We start from the raw sequence: 25,609 nt of genomic DNA on the forward strand, positions 1-25,609 counted from the left end.
TTGGGGTAATTGTGCAGTCTGATATGAAGTTCTCTGAACAAAGCAGACAGACTGTCAGAAAGGCTCATGGTTTTGTCTATGATACATAGGAACTTTAGTAGCTGATCCCACTGTATAAGGCAATGATACTCATCCGCATCATGAGTACTGCATACAGGTCTAGAAGCCTCATTTTAGGAAGGATTAAATCTGCTGGAATGGGTGCAGAGAAGGGCAATGAGATTGGTGAAAGGAATGAAAGGGTGGGAACAAAACGACTGGGCACCTGAGGTAATCTGATCGAGGTGTTTAAGGTTTTGAATGGACTGAGAAAGCTCAATGCTAATGGTATTCTTCCTCTTGCTCAGACTACATACATGAGAGCATGTAAATTCAAATTCAGGAAAGATGGTTGCAGGTGGTTGACTGTTAGAACAAACTCCATCTGTTGTTGTTGTGGAAGTGGGCTTGTTGTTTGTTTGTTATTTGGTTTTTAGGAGCATTAGCAACTAAGGCCACATTGCTCCGGGATATGTGGTGGTCATTCCCTGACCTTTCCGCATCCTTCGTATTTGGTGGTGACGGGCTCGAACCCTGGTCTAATCAAGAAGCATGTGCTATGCACTGCTGCTCTGGAAGTGGGCAGTTTGAATAAACTCAAGGAAGAACTAGACAAATTATTGGAGGGGTGGACAGGTAATGCAGGAGTTTTTTTTTTTTTTTGCTGATGCTTTATAAGCTTGCTTTCTTGCATCATATACTACTACTATCATAACTTGCTTGGCCTGTTTAGAATTTTGTTTTAGAAGCTCTTTTTCAAAGGGGGAGTTCATTAATTTATCCTTCTTCAAAACTTCTTTTGGTTCATGAACTTGATTTGGATATGATTCAATGGCACTCACTAGTGACTGCTTGTTGTACTTTTCAATTTAGCAACTCTGAAAAGTGCTCATGTGGCTTTTCTGGCCGCTTCTAATCTCTTCTTTAAATATCAAAGGTTGCCAATGTTCTACCAGTCTAGTTATACATTTAACTAAAGGTACACACATGCTTCAGAATCATTTTTACTTCAGTGGTATGCATCAGTTGAAATTGTTTAACTATCAATCCTTTGAGCACTTCTTTCTAAACAGCATTAAAGTTCCACTAAGTATTCATCAACTTTCACAGGAAGGCATGCAGCTTCCTTTTAAGCACACAAATTAATAAGCATAGCCTATTATAACCAAGTACTCAGTCTTCAGCTCTTTTTGCTCCTCCAGTGTTCAGGGTTAGCATAACACACATTATCAGCTAAGTGCCAGATTTTTGTGAGAATCCCACTTGCTTTCAGAAGTTGTCTAATATTGTACCCTTGTAGAGTCACCTTCCAATGCTGGCACTGCGAGCAAGCTGCTTTCAGTTTGACAATTTTTTTTTTTTTTTTTAGTTCCTTCTACAAAAGGTTTATTACAAAATTTATTAGAATGGAATTCTTGCAATCACTTTGGTTACTGCCATCTGTAGCAATCAAAACTAGCCCATTTTTCAGAACTATCACTACCTCTTCTTTCCTTGTCTGTACAAATTCACAACAACGCCCATTGTTATTTTCTTCCACAACCATATTTTTGCTATTTTGCCAGTGGGAAACTTATTTCTAAATGATGCATTCAACACGACTCAGAGGAAGATTATGTTCTACAACAAAAGTTGCAAATAAACATTTTTTTTTTTTTTTTTTTTGATTTGGTAGTTGTTGGCGCATCGGCTTCTGTGGCCATATTGCACCTCCCAAGGTTTTTGCAGTACTTTGATCCAAGCCCGAGGCGGGAATCGAACCCGCGACCTTTGGGTTGCCGGGCAGGTACTTTACCCACTCGGCTAGCCCGGTCGGCAAATAAACATTTGGCACATATGACATGATTGTTGCCACAAAATATAATACCTATTTTTGCATTTCTTTCTATGCACTGCAAGCTGTCAAGCTTATTTGTTTGCAAACATCTGATTACATCATGTTTCTGCTGCTTGAAATAGAAAAATCACATCTTACACAGTTATACAAGCAAGCATGTTAATTTTTTTTTGATTTTACAATTCATGGAAAACCTGGTGTGCGCGTGTGTTCTTTGGCATCATACTGAAAGACTCAATTTTGCTACACAAGTACTATGAAATGATTTCACATAACAGAGAAAACAATGCTTTTATCCCATGTTTCTATTTTGCAACAAACTATCACAGCACACCTGGCAGCCAATTCCTTAACAAAAATAAGCATAAATTCACAAAAAAATGTTGCTCTGCTAGTTTCTGGTAGAATGGCTGGTGTAACTGTTATTCATAAAGAGGACTATATTGCCCTTTAACTAATCCTGCATTACAATTCATCCCAAAGACTTTCAATTAGGCTGAGGTCATTGCAAAGTTCTGATGTTATTCTCTTCAAACTATGTGGTCACAATCCATGCTTTGTGGCATGGGGTGGTTATCACAAAGAAGATGTAAGACCACTTCCACAAAATTGGCAGAATGTAGGCACACAGAATTGCCTAGATCAATATAGGATACAGAATTCAGCACTGAAACCAAGGGACCTAGTCCATACTGTAATAAACAGCCCCAAGGCTGTGACACCTTTCTTATTTTCCATAAAGGGTGGCAAGAGCTACCCTTTATGAAGAATAATGTAATGAATTCTTGCACAGGCTTCTATTATGCATGTCTTGAACCACTACTAGTGTCGTCGTCATCAACAACAAACAGACATAAGCAATGTCTTTAACAAATCCCCAGAACCAAAAAAAAAAAAAAAAAAAAACAGTGAGATCCCATGATCTTTGGGTCATTGAACAGGACCACCAAATGCAATCAACGGATTAAGAATTTCACTCATGAATGACCTTTCTTCAATTATGCAGATGTGGTGGAACCCTTAATGCTAGCTGCTGAGACTACAGCTGCTAGCATTAACCAATTCTATAACATGAGAATTAATTCCCAAACAATAAATTCCCTTTTATTGTTGGTTCTGCATGGAAAAAACTAAATTTTTCCTTACAATAATGCTGCAAAGATATGAAAGGGGCAGTCCTAATTAACCTTAGGACTGCCTCTTTCATGTTCAATTAACTCAAGAGGGTTACATCCCTCCTGACTTTGCAAATTGTACTGATTTATTCATTCAACAACAGAAATGTTGTTTCAAAAATTTGTAATCCATTTGTAATCAATGTCATCACTAGCCATATTTTCAAGGAACCGTAGGGAAAGGAATCATATCATTACACTTTCTGTGGGCTTTTTCTGCACAAACTGTACCCAATTAATGAAGGTACCTTTTAATAACTTGGCAAAGAGCTTCTTTGGGTATGTTAAGTTGCCTACCAGTAGGGTGAGTAGAGTGGAGTGGGTGAGTGATTTTTATAGATACAATTATTCACAAAATGCTTGTACCAACAAGAATAAATGGTTTGCTTTGTGGATCCTTCCCTTTATATCAAAATTGTAGATGTACTGTCAACGTATTCTGCTTCATGGAATGCTAATGAATGGAATGCCTTCTCTTTTCACTCATTAATGGAATACAGTTCTACTCTACACAATGGAAGGAATGCATAGTAGACTGCAAATTGGGTACCCAATTGTATTTTCAATTGTATTTTATTTTCAACTAGTACACATTTCAACTGTGCCTGAACCGAGCTCTGAAAAGCAAAACTAAAATTGTAAGGCAAATGTATTTTTGGGAAGAATTTAGAGTAATTCATAAAAAAGTGAAGGTTTTTGAACTATAATAACTTACTTGGATTGCAGTCATTTGTATAAACAACAGCTGCTGGCAAAAGGACTAGAGTTTTCAGTAAAAGTACTATTAACACTCGACTAACAATTTCATTCAGCAAACCCTACAGGTGGAGAAAAAAAAAGACTAACAAATGTTTACAGTTAAATAAAAGTCTGGAACTAATTTCCAAGAAATTTATGATTATCAGATAAATATGAATTTCTCTAATCTGTAAACATTTGCTACTTTTAAATGCTGCCAAAAGTTATAGGAATGGTCATACAACAGCTACTGATAATAATATGAATTTTTTCAGCTAGGTTTGAAAGAATACATACTACAGTAAAGTCCCGATTATCTGAGGCAATCAGAAACAGATAGCTCTGTTAATTATTGGTGGGATATATTGAGAGGGTCAGCCCTTGAAAAAGTCCCTTTCAATGTAGCTCTACACCAATAGTTAACTACATAATCGTCATTGCATTATATATTTATATTTTATTACTAATTATATGTTTATTTCCAGGGTTTGGCCTTGTAGGCCTACATGGGCTATTTTAGTCTTTATAAGTTATTTTGGCCTTATGGCCTACTGTAAGCTGTATACTGTTGTGTTCATATACATGTTCAGCATTTGTATAGTACTTATTGTGCTTTTACTATAATAACTATATATATACAGGATTCCGGTTATTTGGGCCACCGGTTAATCAGGGCAGCCGTTTATTTGGGGCAAATCTTAAAAAACAGGAACCAATCAAGAAAATAGCCAGGGTTTACTTCACTTAATTGGGACAGCATGCCGTTTAATCGGGACAGGAGACCGCAGCACTGGAGATTACCCTACGATTGTCTCCGATGGTACTACGTGGTTCAGTCAAAATTCTGGAGGTCACAACCATAAAACAATTAGCAGTTACCTGTTTATTGGGCTTTTCTGTTAGTGAAATCTATCATAAACGGACAGTAAACTTGATCTTACTGAATTTGCGATAATACTGACAGCTGGAATTCTGTGGGTTATTATGGTGAAATGTGTTTACACTTCCATGGAATCTTCAATCATATAAAAAAATTTAATTTTCAGATCTTCTCTTCATTCCGATATTTAAAGCTTTGTAACTCGTTACTCCGTTCTCACTTGCACGTATCGTGTTACTTGCAATTTGCGTGTGCCGGGTTCTTTGCTATTAATTGCTTATCTTTTTACTGTTTTAAATTTTAACCCCTACCCACAAATGTCAGCGAACAGAAATGTCAACTAGTTCGTATGTACATATTACAGTACATATTAATTATTCCGATTTTCACGTATCATTTAATTTGTAAGGTAATAAAGGGCAAATCTGTGCTTAATATATCTTTACTTTTATAGCCTGTGGATAATATTCCTCCCATTTTCTCTAATTAGAATCACTGTTTAATAGAATGAATTAAAATTCAATTCACAAACATGATCACAATGACCGGCACTTACTACACATCGTATAGTGAACGGTACTTTACTATGGTGAATTCGTTGTAACGTGTTTGATTGTACAGTGAACTAATTGTAAAGGGGTGGGGGTAACATTGTATTTTTAACTATTTACGTGAAACTTCGGATAATTGGGGCAGTCGCTTAATCAGGTCAAAATGCACTAGTCCCGATGTGTCCCAAATAACCAGAATGAACTCTGTGTGTGTGTGTGTGTGTGTGTGTGTGTGTGTGTGTGTGTGTGTGTGTGTGTGTGTGTGTGTGTGTAGTATATATAAAAGGTAAGAAATGTAAGAAAGAAAAGGAAATAAGGAAAAAGAGAAGAGAAAAGAAAAGAAAATAAGAAGATAGATGTACCTGGATGCGCAAGGCTATAGAACAGGATACAACTATAAAATAAGAAATAGAAATAATTAAAAGACATAGTAAGATGGGAAAGTTATTAACAGCAACGTGCCAGGCCTAATGGAAGAAGATAAGAGAAAAATAATGTTAAGAACCTAATAAATTAAGTGGAATTAATGGCTGAATTAACAGGCTGAATTATCAAGCCAAATCAGATTTACAAAAGCTAGAAAGGAAGTGGTAATTAATGAATATTAAAAAATAATAATAATAAAATAGAAAAAAAAGGAAAATGAGAATAAATTGGTACATGGATCAAGTATTTCATCAGGGGACAACACTTGGTCATGTACCAAAACACTGGTTTCTATACAAACCCATGCTGATGGTGGTAGCATTAAAGAATAATAATATTGTGAAAAAAAAAAAAATTATTAAAACCTCCAGAAACATGAGTAAGGTAGTCCCAACGCAGTGTGTATATTTTAAGTGAAACTGTTAAATAAGTTAAGGTAAAAAAAAAAAAAAAAAATTTAACAGGCAGCAGCATAGAAATGGGAAGTAATACATGGTATGGGAGGGAAAAGGTAGTAAAAAAAAAAGAGAGACGAAGATAGCGGGAATAAGAAAAGAAGGAATGTCCAAATTGCCCTCGTATTGCACTAATAGTTCAAGGGACAGAAAAAGAAGAATAGAAAGTAGAAAGACATAAAGGGAAGGAAAAGATTTTAAAAGATACTAGGCAAGCTAGGTGTGTAAGTACCCGACCTCTTAGAGAGGGCCTTGGCTGTGAGGATGTTAGTAGAAGAGGAAAACTAATACCGTTAGCCTGTGATATTTTTTTTGTTAATGTCAGATGTAGAAAAAAGTAAAAAGACAAGCGAAAGAAGAATAAGAAGCAAAATTAAGAAGAAAAATAAAATTAAATACCTTTAAAATGATGTAGCATCAATTAGTAAAATGCATAATAAATATGATTAATAAATAGAATACAAAAACAGGGAGAGCTATGACGACGGTGAAGTTGCTTAGTAGAAAAAACAACAGAAGCTCTCTATAGTTAAAAGTGAGGAAAAAGGTCCGATTAATAATAATTAAAATAAATTAAGAATGGAAATAAAAATTAAAATAGAAATAAAATAAAGGTAACTTAGAAAGTGAAAAGGCATGAGCAACGTTCAGAATAGAACGTCATATGATGTGATCACTTTCAAAGTGGTGGAAATACCACTGTTTAAATATACAACTATACAACTGTACAATTATCATGTTAACCCTAATCAAAATGAGACACAGTGAATCCAAATTTGTTTAATGAAGTTAGAAAGATTTTTAATAATACAATTTATAAAATTAATTGGAATATCATTGAAACATAATTTTGTGTAAAGGCCGTTTAAAGCTTTGATAAAAAGTGCCTGATTGCTGCTAGGATATGCAAGACGTAAAATTTGTGTATGAATGATATTTTTATGAACTCTAATAGAAATATTAGAATTCCAATTTGTTAAATAAATAATGTTGAAATTAAATTGACTTCTTTTATCAAATACTTCCATGGTATGGTGAAGAGGGGAATTATTTAAAGTAATATTTAAATCGAGAAAGTTTGCGCGCTGATTACCATTATTTTCTTTATTTAAGGTAAGTTCAGTAGGATATATCAATTTTGCAATATTTTCAATATGATTATTTAAAATCAAGATGTCATCAACATATCTAAATGCAAAGAAGTTAAGTTTTGGATTATTATGAGTATAAAGATCTTTGTAGTAGTGAAGGAATAAGTTAGAAATTATACTGGAAATTTGCAAGCCCATGGGAACTCCTATAGATTGTCTATAGGTACTAATGCCATAGTAAATGTAGTTGTTCAGAATACATAAGTTGATATAATTATTCCAGACAATCTCATCCACGGGTAGAACATGCTTGTATTTAAGATATAATTGATTAAGCACAGAGATAATTAAATGATGTGGCAAGGAAGTAAATAAGTTAGTAAAGTCATAAGTTTCGATACTGAAGATTTTGGCATTAGAATTAAAGATTTTAATGATGTTATGGTTATTATTAATGATCCAGGTGGATGGAATATTAATGAAGATAGTAGTTAGTAGTTTAAAAAATTGTTTACCTGGAAGATAACAACCGCTTTTTGTGGCACTAGTGATGAATCTAAAACATATGGGATGTTTATGGAAATTGGCTATCATATATAAGAAAGATAATGTAGAATTGCAAATTTTGGTACGTAGTTTTTTATGCAAAGCTATAAGTTTTTTGATGGTCATATTAATGTCAAGATTACAATGTAAAAAGGTGGTACTGCTGTCGACTTCCTTTTTGAGAGTAGTATAGTAAAACAGTTTACAAAAGATTGCGAAGTTGTTAGAAGCTTTATCTACAGGGGGTGATGATGAATTTTTCTTGTAGATCTGAGATGGCATTTTTGAGATTAGAGTGCCTAATATGAGAATTATTATAAAGGTTGTAAGATTTTGAAACTGATTTTATAATATCTTGATATACAACATTTATCCAGTTATAGAATGCTTCATGGGGTATTGTATACTTTTGAGCTAATTTGTTGCAGAAATTTAAAATATTGAGATATAAGTCCCTGTATATATTATTTAAATAGGCTTTATGAATAGGTCTAAATTTGAATCCTTTTTCCATGGCCAATTTGAGGGGGATGTTGTTGACAATATCCAAATTGCCAGTGATAATGTCCATGGTGTTGGTCTCTGAAAGGAGCATATATAGAGTTATTACAGTGACATGGAAGATCCGAAAGTTGAAAATTGCCTAAATTGGTAGCTAAAGTTTTATAATTGTAAATTTTTGTGTCCGATAGGAGACTCATAATTGAAACTGATGGAGGTTAAACTTAAAATTATTATAAAATGGGAGGAGATTATTACAATTATTTAGCAAATGATGCCAAGGAATTTTGTCAAACCATTTATGTGTAAATTGAATAATACAGTATTCATTACTATATGTAGTAATGGAGCCTAGTCTAAAAAGAGAGATATCTAAAATGATGTGTTTAAGTTGGACATTTTTGAATTTAAAATTATTAATATATAAAGTTAGGGCTTTTAGTATAGAGTTTTTGATGTTAAAAAGAAAAAGAGAAATTTTATGTACATCAAAGAATGGTATTATCCCATGAGCAAATAATATCATTGAAATTATGCCAAATATATCTGAAATGTCAGTTTGAATTATTCCCACATTTGTGTTTGCATTTATTGTTGAGAAAATGACTAAGATGGAATAGATTGTAAATGCAGTGGCTGGTGTTTAAACAACCATTACTAGATAAAATTTTGTTAAAAAATTTATTGTTTAAACCATATGGATACGACTTATAAGCACACATGAATAAATTTTCATAGTAATCCCAAAGGACATTATCATTAATGATAGCGATAATTTTGATTTTGACGTTTTTAAAACCATGATGGTGGAAGAGTTCAATTTCAGTATCAATATTATTGCCAAATGCAAGATTTTTGCTTTTGGATCTGTGTCTGTTGATTCTAATATTAAGAGAATTTGAAGTATGGCCAACATATTTAATATTACAAGTAAGTAAATATATGATATTACTGGTTTTGCAAAACAGAGTGGAGATAGAATTAGAGTTGGAAATGGAATTATCCATCATGGGACAAGTAAGACACCATTTGTCTGAACATTTTTTAAAAGATAGAGTTTGGTTTAGAATATGTGTAGTATGTATGGGTACATAATCACAGTGTTTAGGGCTAAACATATGATTCTCCTGTTTAGTATTTAACACAGTATTCTCAGGAGTGGGATATCCTACTGAACTTACCTTAAATAAAGAAAATAATGGTAACCAGCACGCAAACTTTCTCGATTTAAATATTACTTTAAATAATTCCCCTCTTCACCATACTTTGGAAGTATTTGATAAAAGAAGTCAATTTAATTTCAACATTATTTAACAAATTGGAATTCTAATATTTCTATTAGAGTTCATAAAAATATCATTCATACACAAATTTTACGTCTTGCATATCTTAGCAGCAATCAAGCACTTTTTATCAAAGCTTTAAATGGCTTTTACACAAAACTACGTTTCGATGATATTCCAATTAATTTTATAAATTGTATTATTAAAAATCTTTCTAACTTCATTAAACAAATTTGGATTCACTATGTCTCATTTTGATTGGGGTTAACATGATAATTGTACAGTTGTATATTTAAACAGTGGTATTTCCACCACTTTGAAAGTGATCACATCATATGACTTCTATTCTGAACGTTGCTCATGCCTTTTCACTTTAAGTTACCTTTATTTTATTTTTATTTTCATTCTTAATTTATTTTAATTATTATTAATTGGACCTTTTTCCTCACTTTTAACTATAGAGAGGTTCCATTGTTTTTTCTACTAAGCAACTTCACCGTCATTATAGCTCTCCCTGTTTGTATTCTATTTATTAATCATATTTATTATGCATTTTACTAACTGATGCTACATAATTTTAAAGGTATTTAATTTTATTTTTCTTCTTAATTTTGCTTCTTATTCTTCTTTTCACTTGTCTTTTCTACATCTGACATTAACAAAAAAATATATCACAGGCTAGCGGTATTAGTTTTCCTCTTCTACTAACATCTTCACAGCCAAGGCCCTCTCTAAGAGGTTGGGTACTTACACACCTAGCTTGCCTAGTATCTTTTAAAATCTTTTCCTTCCCTTTATGTCTTTCTACTTTCTATTCTTCTTTTTCCGTCCATTGAACTATTAGTGCAATACGAGGGCGATTCGGACATTCCTTCTTTTCTTATTCTCGCTATCTTCGTCTCTCTTTTTTTTTACTACCTTTTCCCTCCCATACCATGTATTACTTCCCATTTCTATGCTGCTGCCTGTTAAATTTTTTTTTTTTTTTTTCACCTTAACTTAATTTAACAGTTTTACTTAAAATATACACACTGCGTTGGGACTACCTTACTCATGTTTCTGGAGGTTTTAATTTTTTTTTTTTTTTCACAATATTATTATTCTTTAATGCTACCTCCATGCATGGGTGTGTATAGTAACGCAGTGTTTTGGTACATGATCAGGTGTAGTCCCCTAATGAAATACCTGATCCATGTACCAATTTATTTTCATTTTCATTTTATTATTATTTTTTAATATTCATTAATTACCGCTTCCTTTCTGGCTTTTGTAAATATGATTTGGCTTGATAATTCAGCCATTAATTCCACTTAATTTATTAGGTTCTTAACATTCTTTTTCTCTTATCTTCTTCCATTAAGCCTGGCATGTTGTTGTTAATAACTTTCCCATCTTATTATGTCTTTTATCAATTATTTCTATTTCTTATATATATATATATAACAAATTGAAATATATGTCACAGAAACTTGAAACTTCATTTCTTGCATTTAGCATTTATTGCCCATTCTATTTGTCTAAAGAAGACAGAGTATTTGCCATACTACAACATGAAGATACACTACTTGAAGCAATTCATTGCAGCACTCATCAGCAGAATATCTGTGGTGACCTCAAAGTCACTGGTATGTTAATGGGCATGCACGGAGGGTTCACAAATATTGTCATTTCCTATGCCAATGGGACAGCCATACCACAGACTAGTGCATCAGTCATGACTGGCCTCAAAGAAGCAGATATAAGCCAGGAATGAGTAGTTTGGAGTATTTTCTTTCCATCTATCCCATTAAACCTGGCCTTTGGAGTTTTGAGAAAAAAATATGCAAGATGAATTCAAGATTTCATTAATTGTTAGAAATTTCCAAAGACAGTACCACAAAAGTGAGAGGGAATCTTTGTAAAGATCTCAAATCAGAAAGCTTCTACATGATGAAAGCCCATGCTATTAGAACTAAAAGCATGGCAAACTTCCAATGGTTTGTGGAACTTTCAGTGACCACAGGTTACACATACAAAGATGGAGTTCAGAAATTACTCTTTACATGTATATATATATATATATTTTTTTTTTAAATGTAAAAGTTGCGTATTATAGTTACAGGTTATTGTCTGGCTGTTTAGCTAAAGGGAATTGAAATTAGGAGGGTAATTAGGATAGCAATAGACACTCCTGCCCTCGTATTACACTAATAGCTCAGAGTGTGGAAAGTTGTAGGAAAGTAAACAGTACAGTATATGATTGAAGAATATAAAGCTAGTGCTCCAGTTATCTGGGAGTGCAATTTCCCATCCATGTTAGTAATGGCCCTGGACATGGTAGATATATGCATTCGGAAGTATGTTTGTCTGTATATCTATATGCACCAAAATCTTATACTTATAATTAAAATTCTACTTGAAAATAAAATTCTATTTAACATTACTGTATACACTTATATTTAAGGTTTTAAACTTAAATTAGTGGGTAACAGGCTGATATATGTAAAACGGTATCTGTTCAGGATGCCACACCGTTATACTACTTCAGCAAAATATGCTAAAATAGTCCATATATATATATATATATATACACCTTTAACGTTTCCACAGTTTCCTGTACATATAATTTAGTGTTGTAGCCAAGAAAATTATTAAAACAAAATGATTTTATTTAAATATGTACAGGTAACTGTGGCATCTATTGTTACCTTTATTTTTTAAAAAAATAAATAAAAAATTTGCGATTTGAATTTTGTTAAAAAATAGTTAATCAACAGTATTATTTAACAGTTACTAAATAAAATTATGAAATGGTGAAATATGTTAAAAAAAAAAAAAAACAGAAATGGCAAAATATGCTAAAAACAATTAAGCCACAGCAAAGACTTAGCGTGCCACACATTGCCGACTGAACCTTTTGGTTCAGTCGGCAACGTGTGGCATGGTAAGTCTTTAAAATTAAAAAAATCTCTTAAATTTCTTTAAAGCAACATGGAGATAAAACAGTTAACAAACCTTACCTTTGAAATTGCTATCTCTATCAAAAGTGACACTACAGCTGCAATGTTTGCTCCTAGAAAACAAAGATAAAAAAAAATATTAATATCACTTGAAAAATATATTACAGATGGGCCCTCCAACAGGCTCTGGCATAAGTGTCATACAATATCATTATCTTTTAATATAATATAACTCAAATGTAAAAGAAATTAATCAGAAGCCAGCAAATAAATGAACATTTTGATATAAAATCTCAAATTATTTATAAAATTTAATGAAAAATATCAGAACTGAAATATTTAAAGCCTGAAAAGATATCTAATATAGCAGAATCTCAAATTCAGTGACAATTTAACCTCACCCTTTCCTGATTTTTGAAATCTAACATTGCAGAGAACTATCAGTAGTAAAATTCCAAAACATAGCAGTAAAATAATCTTGCCACTACAATTATATCACAATGCTCATCTTGGTAAAGTTTCCCAAGCAACAAATAAGCATATTAAAAATATCAATAAAGAAATAAATATCATTCAAAATATTAGGACACTGCCAAAACAGCTGCCTTAGCAGCAACCACAAATAATATTACAACCACAGGAAACTTTGCCATAGCTTATTGAAGCAGTGTCAATATTGTATTACATGATATGATTGAGCAGTTCACTAATAATCAATCTCCATCCAGTATAATCTTTCATTAATTATTCCTAATCACATCTGACAAATACTGCCATTCATATTATATGTATCATAAATTTTTAAGCAACCACAACAAAGCTCAGAATGCGATGCCTGAGAAACTTTGTCATGTTGCTACTTTGGCAGACATGGAAAGGTTTCCTGAGTTAAACAACACTCAGGGCTTTTTTTTTTTTTTTTTTTTTATGTAAAATTCTCAAAACTGCCATGCTTTTGAGAATTCTGGATTTTAAGATTTGAGGTTTCTGTATTAAAATTCATTTTATCTTTCTCAATAATTTCTTGAGCTGAAGAAAATCTAAATTAAGATTTAATGATTTCAAGACATACTGATATGATTAAAGTAATGTGTGTAGTAGCAAAAATTCTGTATAACTATATTAACAGAACAGAAGGTAATTTCAAAAAATTCTATATTTGCTTTCAAATATAGAATTTTTTTTTAGAAAATGCAGGAATACTGTAGCAGGTGTGCTGGAGTCTGCTTGCACATGACAAACATACATCCACTATCCACAGTTTAGTAGAAATGTTCACTTTCCGTTAGACTTGATAGAATGCAGAAGAAAGATCTGTCCACTGAAGGTTCTAAAGGGGGAAATACATAGTCTAAGTAAGAGGAAAACATCAGATGTAGTAAGACTATTAGAATTGCTATACAGAACTTTACCGATCCCCCTTTCAGGACTTTATACATCTCAATTGGCTTACATTCTCAAGGTAGTTTTTTTTATCAAGCTTTGCAATCTGCAAAGCTGTTCTTTATATAGACATAGTTTAGAAGCTCTTGTCTTTTTTCTGGTGCCATCTCCAAATTTAAATACAATATTTCAAATGAGGTCTGCAAAGGCTTTCTGATTTGTCTCATACAGAGAGACAATGGCATCCTCCTTACAAAGGTCATAAATCAAAGGTCCATCATGTGTTTTTTTTTCTCCAAATCACCAGGTGTTTTTTTGAGCTGCCTCTTTACACTGCATGGAAAATTTCATATCTAATTATAACATAACCCCTAATTCTTTTTTATCCTATATATTTTTAACTCTCGCTCTCTCTCCCCAATTTTTTAAGTCCTAGATTTCTGTTCCCAAATGCAAAACCTTACAATTAAGAGCATTAAACTCTAGTTGCCATATTTCAGACTATATCTACAATCATTCCAAGTCATTCTGAAACATGGCCTAGTCCTGACGGTTAACCAATCTTCCAACCATCAAATCATAAGCATATGATATGATGGTGGGAAGGGTGGCTCCCACCAATGATCCACGAGGGATTCTACTTACTGCACTGGTTCACCACGAAGGATTTCCTTTTATGACTTGTCTCTTTTTAGCAAACCCCTGATCCAGCAAAGGATCTTACCCATGATCTCAATTAATATAAGAGCCTTTCACGAGGAATTATAATCAAAACTGTATCAAAAGCTTTACTGAAGTCAAGGTAAATATTATCAAAGCTGTTTCTTGCCTCCAACTATTTTGTAATTTCATCATAATTCCAAATAGGTCAAGCAAAAGCTCTCCTTCACAAACCTATGCTGTGATCCATTAAGGATAATATTCCTATCAAGACGATCCTATACTGTATCCCTAGCTACAAACTGCAACATCTTACCTACCATTAAACTCGCTGGTCTATAGTTTGTCCATCTTCTCTTTTTGCACTTCATGAATTGAGAAGACAGCACTTCTCCCATACAAAGGAATCATCCCCAGATCTCAAATGATATTATTAACATTTCCAATGGGCCAATGCACTCACATGCACTTTTTTTTTTTTTTTTTTTGGTATAACAAGATGTATACTGCCCACCCCAGGATTCAAAAGTCTGTCAGCTTTTCTGATACTCTTCTCTGGGATCATAACATATTTCATAGCAGTCTGCTACCATATCACTGTCCTTTCCCCCCCCCCCCATGACAATTATTTGGACAACAGACAAAACTTGTGTGTTGTCCATGAATGATTTTAAATATCAATGTTGTTTGAATGGTTTTAAATATTATTGTGAGGTACCAATTCAGTACATCTGCCACTTCTGCTGGGCTTTCTATGATTCTTCCATACTGACAAGTATGAGGTCTATTTAATTCACCTTTCTTTTTTTATTTTCATGTACGAGTAGAACACTATCACCATTCTCTTTGCAGCAATTTCTTATACTCAGCTTTTGTGCCCACCTTACCTCACCTGTGGTTTTTTTACATATATTATAATATTCATATAAATCAGTTTCTAACTATCCCATGCCTTTTTCTTTTGCTCAATCAGACTCAATCTCTCTTTTCATCCATTTTGAAATATGCCAAAATGGATGATAATGAAAGGTTAAGCAGATAACAAGAGGTTCTGCACTGGAACAAAGCATTTTATGGCTTCCAGGATAAATCCTTTGAATAAGTCCCATAATTAACTCATATGCCACAGCATATAGTTGTCCCTTCAATTAGTAGCACCCAGGGAATTCTTCAATCCACTTAATTCCCCTTTGTTGAAATTGAAGCCAACACCTGTTCCTTTGAACACAGAAATCTCTTTGGACATTACCCATTTCAGGATATTATATCCACTACCTGTTTCTGTACACTTAAGTTTTTGAAACAATTTGGACCTTAGGTGAAAATTAGTTCAGAGATATTTGAGCTTCTTTGTACTTTCCCTGACATGTTGGATTTAATTTGGCCAACAAATAGATGTCCAGATCTCAGGTGGTCACGACATCAACTAGAGTGAGCAATACAACCTTGATCCCCTGCGTGACATTAAGTTATTGACTGCTCATGCAACTACTGTCAATGCTTGTGGATTGAATCACTTCATGTTTTTACTGTGGACCCTACCATGAATCATGATAACTGTACCTGCATCCGCCCTATTATAGAGTCCACCATCTTGCATCTTATAGTGCAATGAGCACTAGAGTGCATTTTATACACATTATTCTTCATCAACTGTGCCAGATTATTAGTTTATTATCTTGCCCAGTTATTCTTTTCCACACTAATCAAGTGTCATATGAACTCTATTTATAACCTATCCCAGTATACCATTCATTTTTAAGCTGAAAAAGAGGCACTTTGGCCTTGAAGGCTATTTATTGTATTTTAATGCTTTTAAGTTTTATTTCTAACTGCATTTTATTGATTTTTATCAATGCTTTTATTGATTTTATCAGATTTATTTTGCTTATTTATTCAAATTTAGTACTTATATTTATATGTAACTATATTTAATTTTATTTTAATTTTGGTGCATCAGTTGTTGCAATAAATTTTTTGTGTTAAGCCAAATATATATGTGTTTCATTTAAAGTTTCCCTTCGCTTACAACTGTGAACAAAAAATATGCACAGCTTACGAAACCCATTGGTTTATTCTTCATTACTGAGGTTTTGAGATATTATTATTATTAGCCATATGGTGCAAGGAAGCCTGAGGCTTATGCTGCACCAGCCAAATTTTTTTTACCCTGGAAGAGGAGGGGGAAAGAGAGAGAGAGAGAGAGAGAGAGAGAGAGAGAGAGAGAGAGAACAAGAGTCAGAAGCAAATCACCAAGAAAGAGAAGAATGATGATATCCAGCTTAAGGACCCTAGGTGTGCCAAGTCCATACTCACCAGATGTGAGTGCACTGGGGTTAATGCAAATGACACTTCTGAAAGACCATATCGTCGTTAGGATAACAGTTTCCAAGGAAGAACCTTTTAAAACTCTGGATAATTCATATAACAAAACCAGCATAACAATATGCATCATAATCAAATAAATAAATAAATAAAAAAAACTCTCAATGAGCATTAGTACTTCAAGCAAAAGAATGCCAAAGCTTAATCACAGGCAATAAGTAAGGATTCTTTCACAGACTGACCTCAGTCAAGTTTAACTCCTTTTTCTACTTTTATATGAGCAATAACTATGTGTAAACTATCTCAAAAGAGGACCTCTACAAAGTTTACATACCTTTTTCTTTAATTTTTCAGCATTTTAATATAGTGTGTGTGCTATAGCATGAATGAATACTTTGTGTTGTATTTAATATCGCTAAACACAGCCAAATAATCCAAATTACTTCATACACCTACATTCCTCACCAAGATACTATTGTATTGTATTGATGTTAAATCTTGCACATGATAATCAAATATTAGATTTCACCTTATTACAATAACATTTTATAATGATCAAATTTGTTCCATTTTCTCCATAACTAATTTTCTCTTCCCTTTAAGTACAGTAACAATCTAAAACATTACCATATGAACCACACTGTTGTGCTAGAAGTAATCACACGATCGCTCAATCTCTCTCTCTCTCTCATTGTAGGTGCCAGAAAGTGTTACTTTTGCAGATTTTAATTTTTCAATGCTGAGAAAACATATCCCCTCAACTTTTTTAGCATTACATTAGCATTAGTAGAGGCATATGATACAAGAAAAAGCTTATGACAGCATGAGCCAAAAAAAAAAAAAAAAAAACCCCACACACCCTTCCCATTTCACCCATCCATTCACTTGTCCAGTTCTGTTTCAAATTTATTTAAGCTGTCCACTTCTACAATGACAGATGGAAGTTTGTTCCAGAAATCAATTACCCACTGGCTAAAGGCAAATTTCCACACATCTATTCTACAAATGTCTTCCTCAATTTGAATTTATGTCCCCTCAGGTGATTAATCTGGGCAAGAGGAAAAATCCAATCAGCATTGAGCTTTCTCAAACCATTCAAGGCCTTATACACCTCAATCAGATCACGTTGCAGGTGCCTAGTCTCCAGACACTAATTTTCATATCTTGAGCTTTCTTCGTAAGAGCAACCCTTTGTTCATTCTCTAATCTTGTTGCCTTTCTCTGTACTCATCCCAGCAGCTCTACTACATCCTTCCTAAAATGAGGCCTCCAGACCCATAATACAGTACTAAAGGTGTGGCATGACCACTGCCTTATACAAGGGGATAATCACCTCCTTATCCCTGCTAGAAAAATTCCTGTATATCGTTAACAAGACACCATGAGCTACTCTTGCAGACCATCTGCACTGTTCAGAAAACTTTATATCTGACTGCACAATTACCCCCAAGTCCTTTTCATTCTCTACCACCGTGAGTGTAGTACCACACAGTTGATATGTTACTCTGGGGTTACTGCTTCCCTATTTGCAATATTTTACATTTGTCAATGTTAAACTTCAGTTGCCACCTCTCAGCCCATCTGCTCAACTTTTCTAGATCCTATTGCAGCGTACTGTCATTAGTGCCATTAACAACCCTGCCGACCTTCATATCATCTGAAAACTTGGACATTCAGCCTAATATACCATCATCAATATCATTAATAAATACAGAAAACAACAATGGACCCAACACTGAACCCTGCAGGACTCCACTAATAACATTAGTCCACGAAGAGTAGTGTCCATTGATTACCATTATCTATCTTCTCCCAATCAACCCTTTATCCATAGCAGAAATTTGCCCCTAATGCCACACTGCTCCAATTTGTACAGCAGTCTTCCACATTGTTGTTGTTATTTGGTTTTTAGGAGCATTAGCAACTAAGGCCATATTGCCCCGGGTATATGCGGTGGTCATTCCCTGACCTTTCCGCATCCTCTGTATTTGGTGGCTCATGGGCTCGAACCCCGGTCTAATCAAGAAGCTTCTGCTATGCACTGCTGCTCCTGCCCATCTGGCTAAGTCTTCCATGTGCAACAGTATCAAAAGTAGGATCCAAGTATATGATACCAAAATTATTGTGTCAAGTTTCTTTGTGACCACATCATAGTAACCAATCAAATTGGTCAGACAAGACTTCCCCTTAACAAACCCATGATGTGTCTGAACTATAACTGAAGTCTTGTCTAGATGATCCTGCAGTGCTTCTTTGACCAGTGTCTCCATTAATTTCCCCAAAACACAAGTTAAACGAACAGGTCTGTCATTACTTGTGTCACCTTTTGATCCTCCTTTGTGAATTGGAGTTACATTTGCATATCTGCAGTCCATGGGTACCTCCCCCTGAGTCCAAGGAAGCTTACATAATTATGGCTAAGCATTTGCTTACTTCCTTTAATATAACTGGATAGATCCCATCCACCCCAGGTGACTTTCTTATGTTTATCTTCAACAGTTTCTGCTCCACTTTGCTCTCAGTTATTACAAAATCATTTAGCTCACTGCCAGAATTTAATACACCTCTGGCATTCCACTCCCTGAATAACTCCTCGTGTGTAAGTGCAGATGCAAAATACTCATTCAGTTTACTAGCTATCTGAGCAGGATAATCAACAGTTGAACCATTGATATCAAGTGGACCAATTGATCCCCCTTTCTTCTAGAGTTTACATAAGGAAAGAACTCTTTGCTGTTTTTCTTTGCATCCTTTGCCAAAGATTTCTCGTAATCTGCCTTTGCCTGCCTAACATCCTTTGTGACTTTTTTTTTTTTTTTTTTTTTTTTTTTATTAGCAGAGGCATATGATGCAAGAAAGCAAGCTTACTCAGCATCAGCCAAAAAAAAAAAAAAAAAAAAAAAAAAAACACCCACTCCCATTTCACCCCTCCGTTCGTTCGAAATACCTGTCCAGTTGAGCTTTAAATTTGTTTAGGCTATCAACTTCAACAACAAGTGATGGAAGTCGGTTCCACCAACCAACCACCCGCTGGCCAAAGGCAAATTTCCGCACATCTATCCGACATCCGTCCTTCCTCAATTTGAATTTATGCCCTCTGAGGTGATTATTCTGAGAAAGATGAAGAATCCCATTGGCATTGAGCATGCTCAAACCATTCAAAGCCTTATACACCTCTATCAGATCACCTCGCCGGTGCCTAGTCTCCAGACTCTGTAATTTGCAAAACTTAAGCCTTTCTTCGTAAGAGCAACCCTTTGTTCCATTTACTAATCTTGTTGCCCTTCTCTGTACCCGTTCCAGCAGCTCTACATCCTTCTTGAAATGAGGCCTCCAGACCTGTATACAGTACTCAAGATGTGGCCTTACCATTGCCTTATACAAGGGAATAATCACCTCCTTATCCCTGCTAGAAAAATTCCTGTATATCATTGACAAGACACCATGCGCTACTCTTGCAGCTCGTCTGCACTGCTCAGAGAACTTCATATCTGCCTGCACAATTACCCCCAGGTCCTTTTCATTCTCCACCACTGTCAGTGTAGTACCGCAGAGTTGATACGTTGCTCTGGGGTTACTGTTTCCCATATGCAGCACTTTACATTTGTCGATGTTAAACCTCATTTGCCACCTCTCAGCCCATCTGTTCAACCTTTCCAGATCCTGTTGCAGCAGCATAGCGTCAGTATTGTCCTTAACGACCCTGCCAACCTTTGTATCATCTGCAAACTTGGACATTAAACTTGATATCCCATCATCAATATCATTCATAAACACCGAAAACAACAACGGACCCAACACTGAACCTTGAGGAACTCCACTAATAACATTAGTCCACGTTGAGCAGTGTCCATTGATTACCACTCTCTGTCTTCTGCCACTCAACCATCCCCTTATCCATAGCAGCAATTTGCCTCCAATGCCACACTGCTCCAATTTGTGCAGCAGTCTTCCATGTGCAACAGTATCAAAAGCCTTTCTAAGATCCAAATATATAATATCAAAGTTATTCCCTGCATCCAGTTCTTTTGTGACTACATCATAGTATCCAATCAAATTGGTCAGGCAAGACCTGCCCTTAACAAAACCATGCTGCGTCTGAGCTATAACTGAATTCTTGTCTAGATGATCCTGCAGTGCTTCTTTAACCAGTGCCTCCATTAATTTACCTGGAACAGAAGTTAAACTAACAGGTCTATAATTACTTGTGTCAGCCTTTGATCCTCCTTTGTGAATTGGGGTTACATTTGCACATCTCCAGTCTATGGGCACCTCCCCTGAGTCCAAAGAAGCTCTCATAATTATGGCTAGGGGTTTGCATACTTCCTTTGCTGCCTCCTTTAATATAACTGGATAGATCCCATCCACCCCAGGTGCCTTTTTTATGTTTATCCTCAACAATCTCTCCTCCACTTTCCTCTCAGTTATTACAAAATCATCCAGCTCACTGCCAATGTTTACTTTACCTACATCATTCTCCTTCCTGAATAACTCCTCATGCGTGAATGTAGATGCAAAATACTCGTTTAGATTGTTAGCCACCTGAGCAGGATCCTCAACTGTTGAACCCTCAATATCCAGTGGACCAATCTGATTCATCCCTTTCCTTTTCGAGTTCAAGTATGTAAAAAACTCTTTTCTGTTTTTCTTTGCATCCTTTGCCAAGGATTTTTCATAGTCTGCCTTTGCCTGCCTAATCTCCTTTGTGACCTGGTTACAGACCAACTTATATCTATCATAGGCTTCCATGTCACCCATTAATTTGTATGTATCCCATGCATTTTTCTTCTCTGCCACATGTCTCATTAGCTCATCTGACAACCATTTAGGCCTAAACCTTGAACAATATTTCTTAGTTGGTATGTAAAGCCTGGTAGCCTCCAAGATTAGTTCCTTGAATGCTTCCCATTTTGAGTTTGCTGTTGGTAACATCATCAGTTGGTCCCACTGTATAGAATTTAAATACTGTCTCAGACCATCATAGTCGCCTTTACGAAAACAAAAACCCTTCCCTTTACCTCTGATGGTAGTTACCTCCTTGAGTAAATCCCCCTGCCGACCGGGCTAGCCGAGTGGGTAAAGTACCTGCCCGGCAACCCAAAGGTCGCGGGTTCGATTCCCGCCTCGGGCTTGGATCAAAGTACTGCAAAAACCTTGGGAGGTGCAATATGGCCACAGAAGCCGATGCGCCAACAACTACCAAATCAAAAAAAAAAAAAAAAAAAAAAAAAAAAAAGAGTAAATCCCACTTCAACACACTGTGATCACTGCCACCTAGTGGTTCATTTATCTGCAGGTTCTTAATGCATGAAGAATCACTACTGATAATCAGATCAAGAGTATTGCTCCCTCTTGTTGCCTCACGAACATGCTGATGTAGAAAACAATCATCCAATAAATCCACAAAAGCCTTGCTAGTGTGCGAGTGACCAACCCACAAATTCCAGTCAATATCTGGGAAATTAAAGTCCCCCATTATAAGACTCTCAGATTTACTGGCCCACTCTATTTCCCTGTACAATATCTTATTATACTCATCAGAGTCATTAGGCCTATAGCACACTCCTACTCTCAATTTTGATTTCCCTATGCTTATGTCGCACCAAACTGACTCGACACTGCCCTGTCCATCGATGTCGACTGGCTTCACTTCCTTGGACTTTATGTGTTTCTTAATTAATAGCATAACCCCTCCTCCCCTCCTGTCCTGTCTATCCTTTCTATACACATTGTATTCCCCAAATTCCAGTTCCGCATTACTTATATCTGTGTGACACCACGTCTCTGATATCCCAACAATATCTGCCTTTGATGTTTTGAGCAATACCTCAAATTCATCAAATTTATTTACCAAACTCCTAGCATTGGTGTACACGCAGGTATACATGCACCTGTTTCTATTCTTAGCTACCCTAACACAACCCATGTGTTTACTTGTACCGCAATGACTACCAGCAGTCTCTGAAATATCCTGCATCTTGTTTTTCAGACTTCTGCTCATTTGAATAGAAGCAGTGCAAGAATCACTTCCACCTCTGCCAGTGGCTACTGTTAATCTATTAGTCCTTGTATCCCCCCCAACTAGCAGTTTTCCGACCCACCTAACACTGCCTCGACAGCATCAGCAAAAATTCTTGCACCCTTTCTATTTAAGTGTATCCCATCCCTGTAGAAGCAATCTCTCCTGTTAACAAGTACAGTCCAGGCTGAAAAAAATTCTACCCCTTGAGCCTTGCACAATCCCTCCAGGGCCGAATTGATCGACAAGGCTCTCATCATATACTCCCTCCTATCGTGTCTGGGCAGAATTGCAGACACTTTCAAGTTCAACCCTAATTCACGGCTTTTTTTCAACAGTGACCTGTACTTGCTAAGTAATTCCGCCGGTCTCCTACTCTTAATATCATTAGTGCCAACGTGTACAACTATATCACCTTTTGTGCCCTTAAAAGATGATATCCGCTCTACAACGTCATCAACCTTTGCCCCTGGCAGACATACCCTGGTCCTATTCCACCTATCGTTTTTACAAAGTATGTTCCCCGTTTCCCTGACAATAGAGTCACCAACAACTACTAGTTCCTGTGGGACCAGCGCATTCTGCCTAGGGGGCTGCTACTTGATTACAGACCAGCTTATATCTACCATAGGCTTCTGTGTCACCTGTTAATTTATATGTATCCCATGCATTTTTCTTCTCTGCCACATGTCTCGTTTGGCACAGTATGGCCACAGATGCCAATGTGCCTAATAAATCCCCAAACAAACATGTCTCATTAGTTCATCTCACATCCATTTAAGCCTAAACCTTGAACAATATTTCTTAGTTGGTATGAGAAGCCTAGTAGCTTCCAAGATTAATTCTTTGAATGCTTCCCATTTGGAATTTGCTGTTGGTAACATCATCAGTTGGTCCCACTGTATAGAATTTAAATACTGTCTCAGACCACTGTAGTCACCATTACGAAAGCAAAAATCCTTTCCTTTTCCCCTGATGATAGTTACCTCTTGGAGTAAATCCAAGATCTGCACACTTTTATCACTGCCACCTAGTGGTTCCTTTATCTGCAGATTCTTAATGTATGAAGAATCACTACTGATAATCAGATCAAGAGTATTACTCCCTCTTATATATGTATCTAGTTACCTCCTGAACAAGCTGCTGTAGAAAACAATCATCCAATAAATCCACAAAAGCCTTGTTAGTGTGTGAGTGACAAACCCAACAAGTTCCAGACAATATCTGGGAAATTAAAATGGGAAATTTTTTTTTATTACAAAAATTTTATTATAACAACAGCATGAAAAATTTCAAAAGAAAAGGAATAATTAAACCTCACTAATAAATCTAAGGGCAACATTAATTTCTTTTATCATTATGATGTTATTTATACTAAATAAAAATTTCAAGGACAATTTGATTTTACCAAACAAAGTTTATTAATGCAGTTGGGATACCAAAAATTGATTTTAAGAAATCAATGTTCTTCAGATCAATTAACTATCTTATTTTGCAAAAAAATAACAGCATTAAAAGCAGGAATGCATTCAATCAACATCATCGTACCTAAAGGTAAAATATAATGAAAATTAAAACTTATATCTTATTGCTACTTTGCATATGCATTATCAAACATACTATTATTTATTTATTTCTTTATTATTAAATGTGTAATAATAGTATTAACTTAACATTTATAGCACTCATGACTGTATTCAAATATCTCCGAATACAGTTGCCTTTTCAAAAACATTTATTCCCAATTTAAATGGCTGGCTAGTTGCTTCAGCGAGAGACCAGAAGGATTGACAACCATTTGGACAACAGACAAGTTTTGGAATTTACAAAATTTTAGTAGTTGTAAACAGCCTGTTTACAACTACTAAGTTTTAATGTAGACATAATGAAAAACTGGAAATTTGGATGCAAGCCAAAAGTTTAACGTTTAAGTAGCCAGTTTTTACTAAGGTATGCATTTCACTGTTCTTATTAGTAGAATAGCGGCTGTCATTGTACACAGATATTTAGAATGAATGGATGTGTTTATTTGATCTGAAAAACAATGTAATACAGCAAGTTATAACTATACTGAAATGTGCTCTTACACAGATAAACTTAAATTTATCTATGCCTAATTCAGAATTGTTTGAATTTTATTTCACTGGCAGAGAAAAATTATGAATCAGTGGATCTATTCATTAGGCTGAAGATAAGTTTTAGTTTGTCAGTTTCATCAACTTTTCAAGAGTGGTAAATGCAAATTTTTGGTATCTGGTGCTCTGAACGGTGGTTTCAGGGGTGTACAAGGGTGTTCAGTCATGGTGTCCAACCATTCAAGGATGACTTATAAGACAGTTTTAATACTGGCAAATGAATAAATTCAATGAATTTATAAAACTAGAACTTCTCAGCATTCCACAATGCTTTCAAGTATCCAAAATTTAAGTAATATTATCATTTTAAAAGACCAAAAATAAATTTAAGTGGTTACAAAATAAGAATTCATCTCACCAACAATGATAAGCACTGAAGGCCAATTAGAAGGTTTCCCCATGAAAATCCTTGCCCACTGCACTGGGTCAACAAGAATACCATACCTTAAAAAAAAAAAAGTGTGCAACAGAGCAAAAATATAATATCTGGTTTAAATTTTAATACTGTATGTAACAACTCAAATTATATTATGCAGCTAGTTAACTATTAAACTAAGCATTATGTTAACTATTTCTCCTTAATTAAAGCAAAAATAGAAATGAGTAGAAAATTAAAAAAAAAAAAG

The 25,609-nt window shown here is 35.0% G+C and overlaps 1 protein-coding gene across 1 annotated transcript in view; it reads right to left on the reverse strand.

Moving 5' to 3' along the window:
- The window catches only part of mdy (diacylglycerol O-acyltransferase), a 143,116-nt gene that overhangs the window by 70,658 nt on the left and 46,849 nt on the right, over positions 1 to 25,609 (reverse strand). Inside the window, exons 4-6 of the mRNA XM_090376920.1 lie at positions 25,342 to 25,427; positions 12,522 to 12,574; positions 3,767 to 3,869 (exon numbers count right to left, since the gene is read on the reverse strand). Coding sequence (XP_090233046.1) covers positions 3,767 to 3,869; positions 12,522 to 12,574; positions 25,342 to 25,427 — 242 coding nt within the window. The remainder of the gene's footprint in view (positions 1 to 3,766; positions 3,870 to 12,521; positions 12,575 to 25,341; positions 25,428 to 25,609) is intronic.

This window comes from Mastigoproctus giganteus, chromosome 7 (assembly GCF_048544385.1).
Source record: "Mastigoproctus giganteus isolate SK-2022 chromosome 7, ASM4854438v1, whole genome shotgun sequence".
NCBI lineage: Eukaryota > Metazoa > Arthropoda > Arachnida > Uropygi > Thelyphonidae > Mastigoproctus > Mastigoproctus giganteus.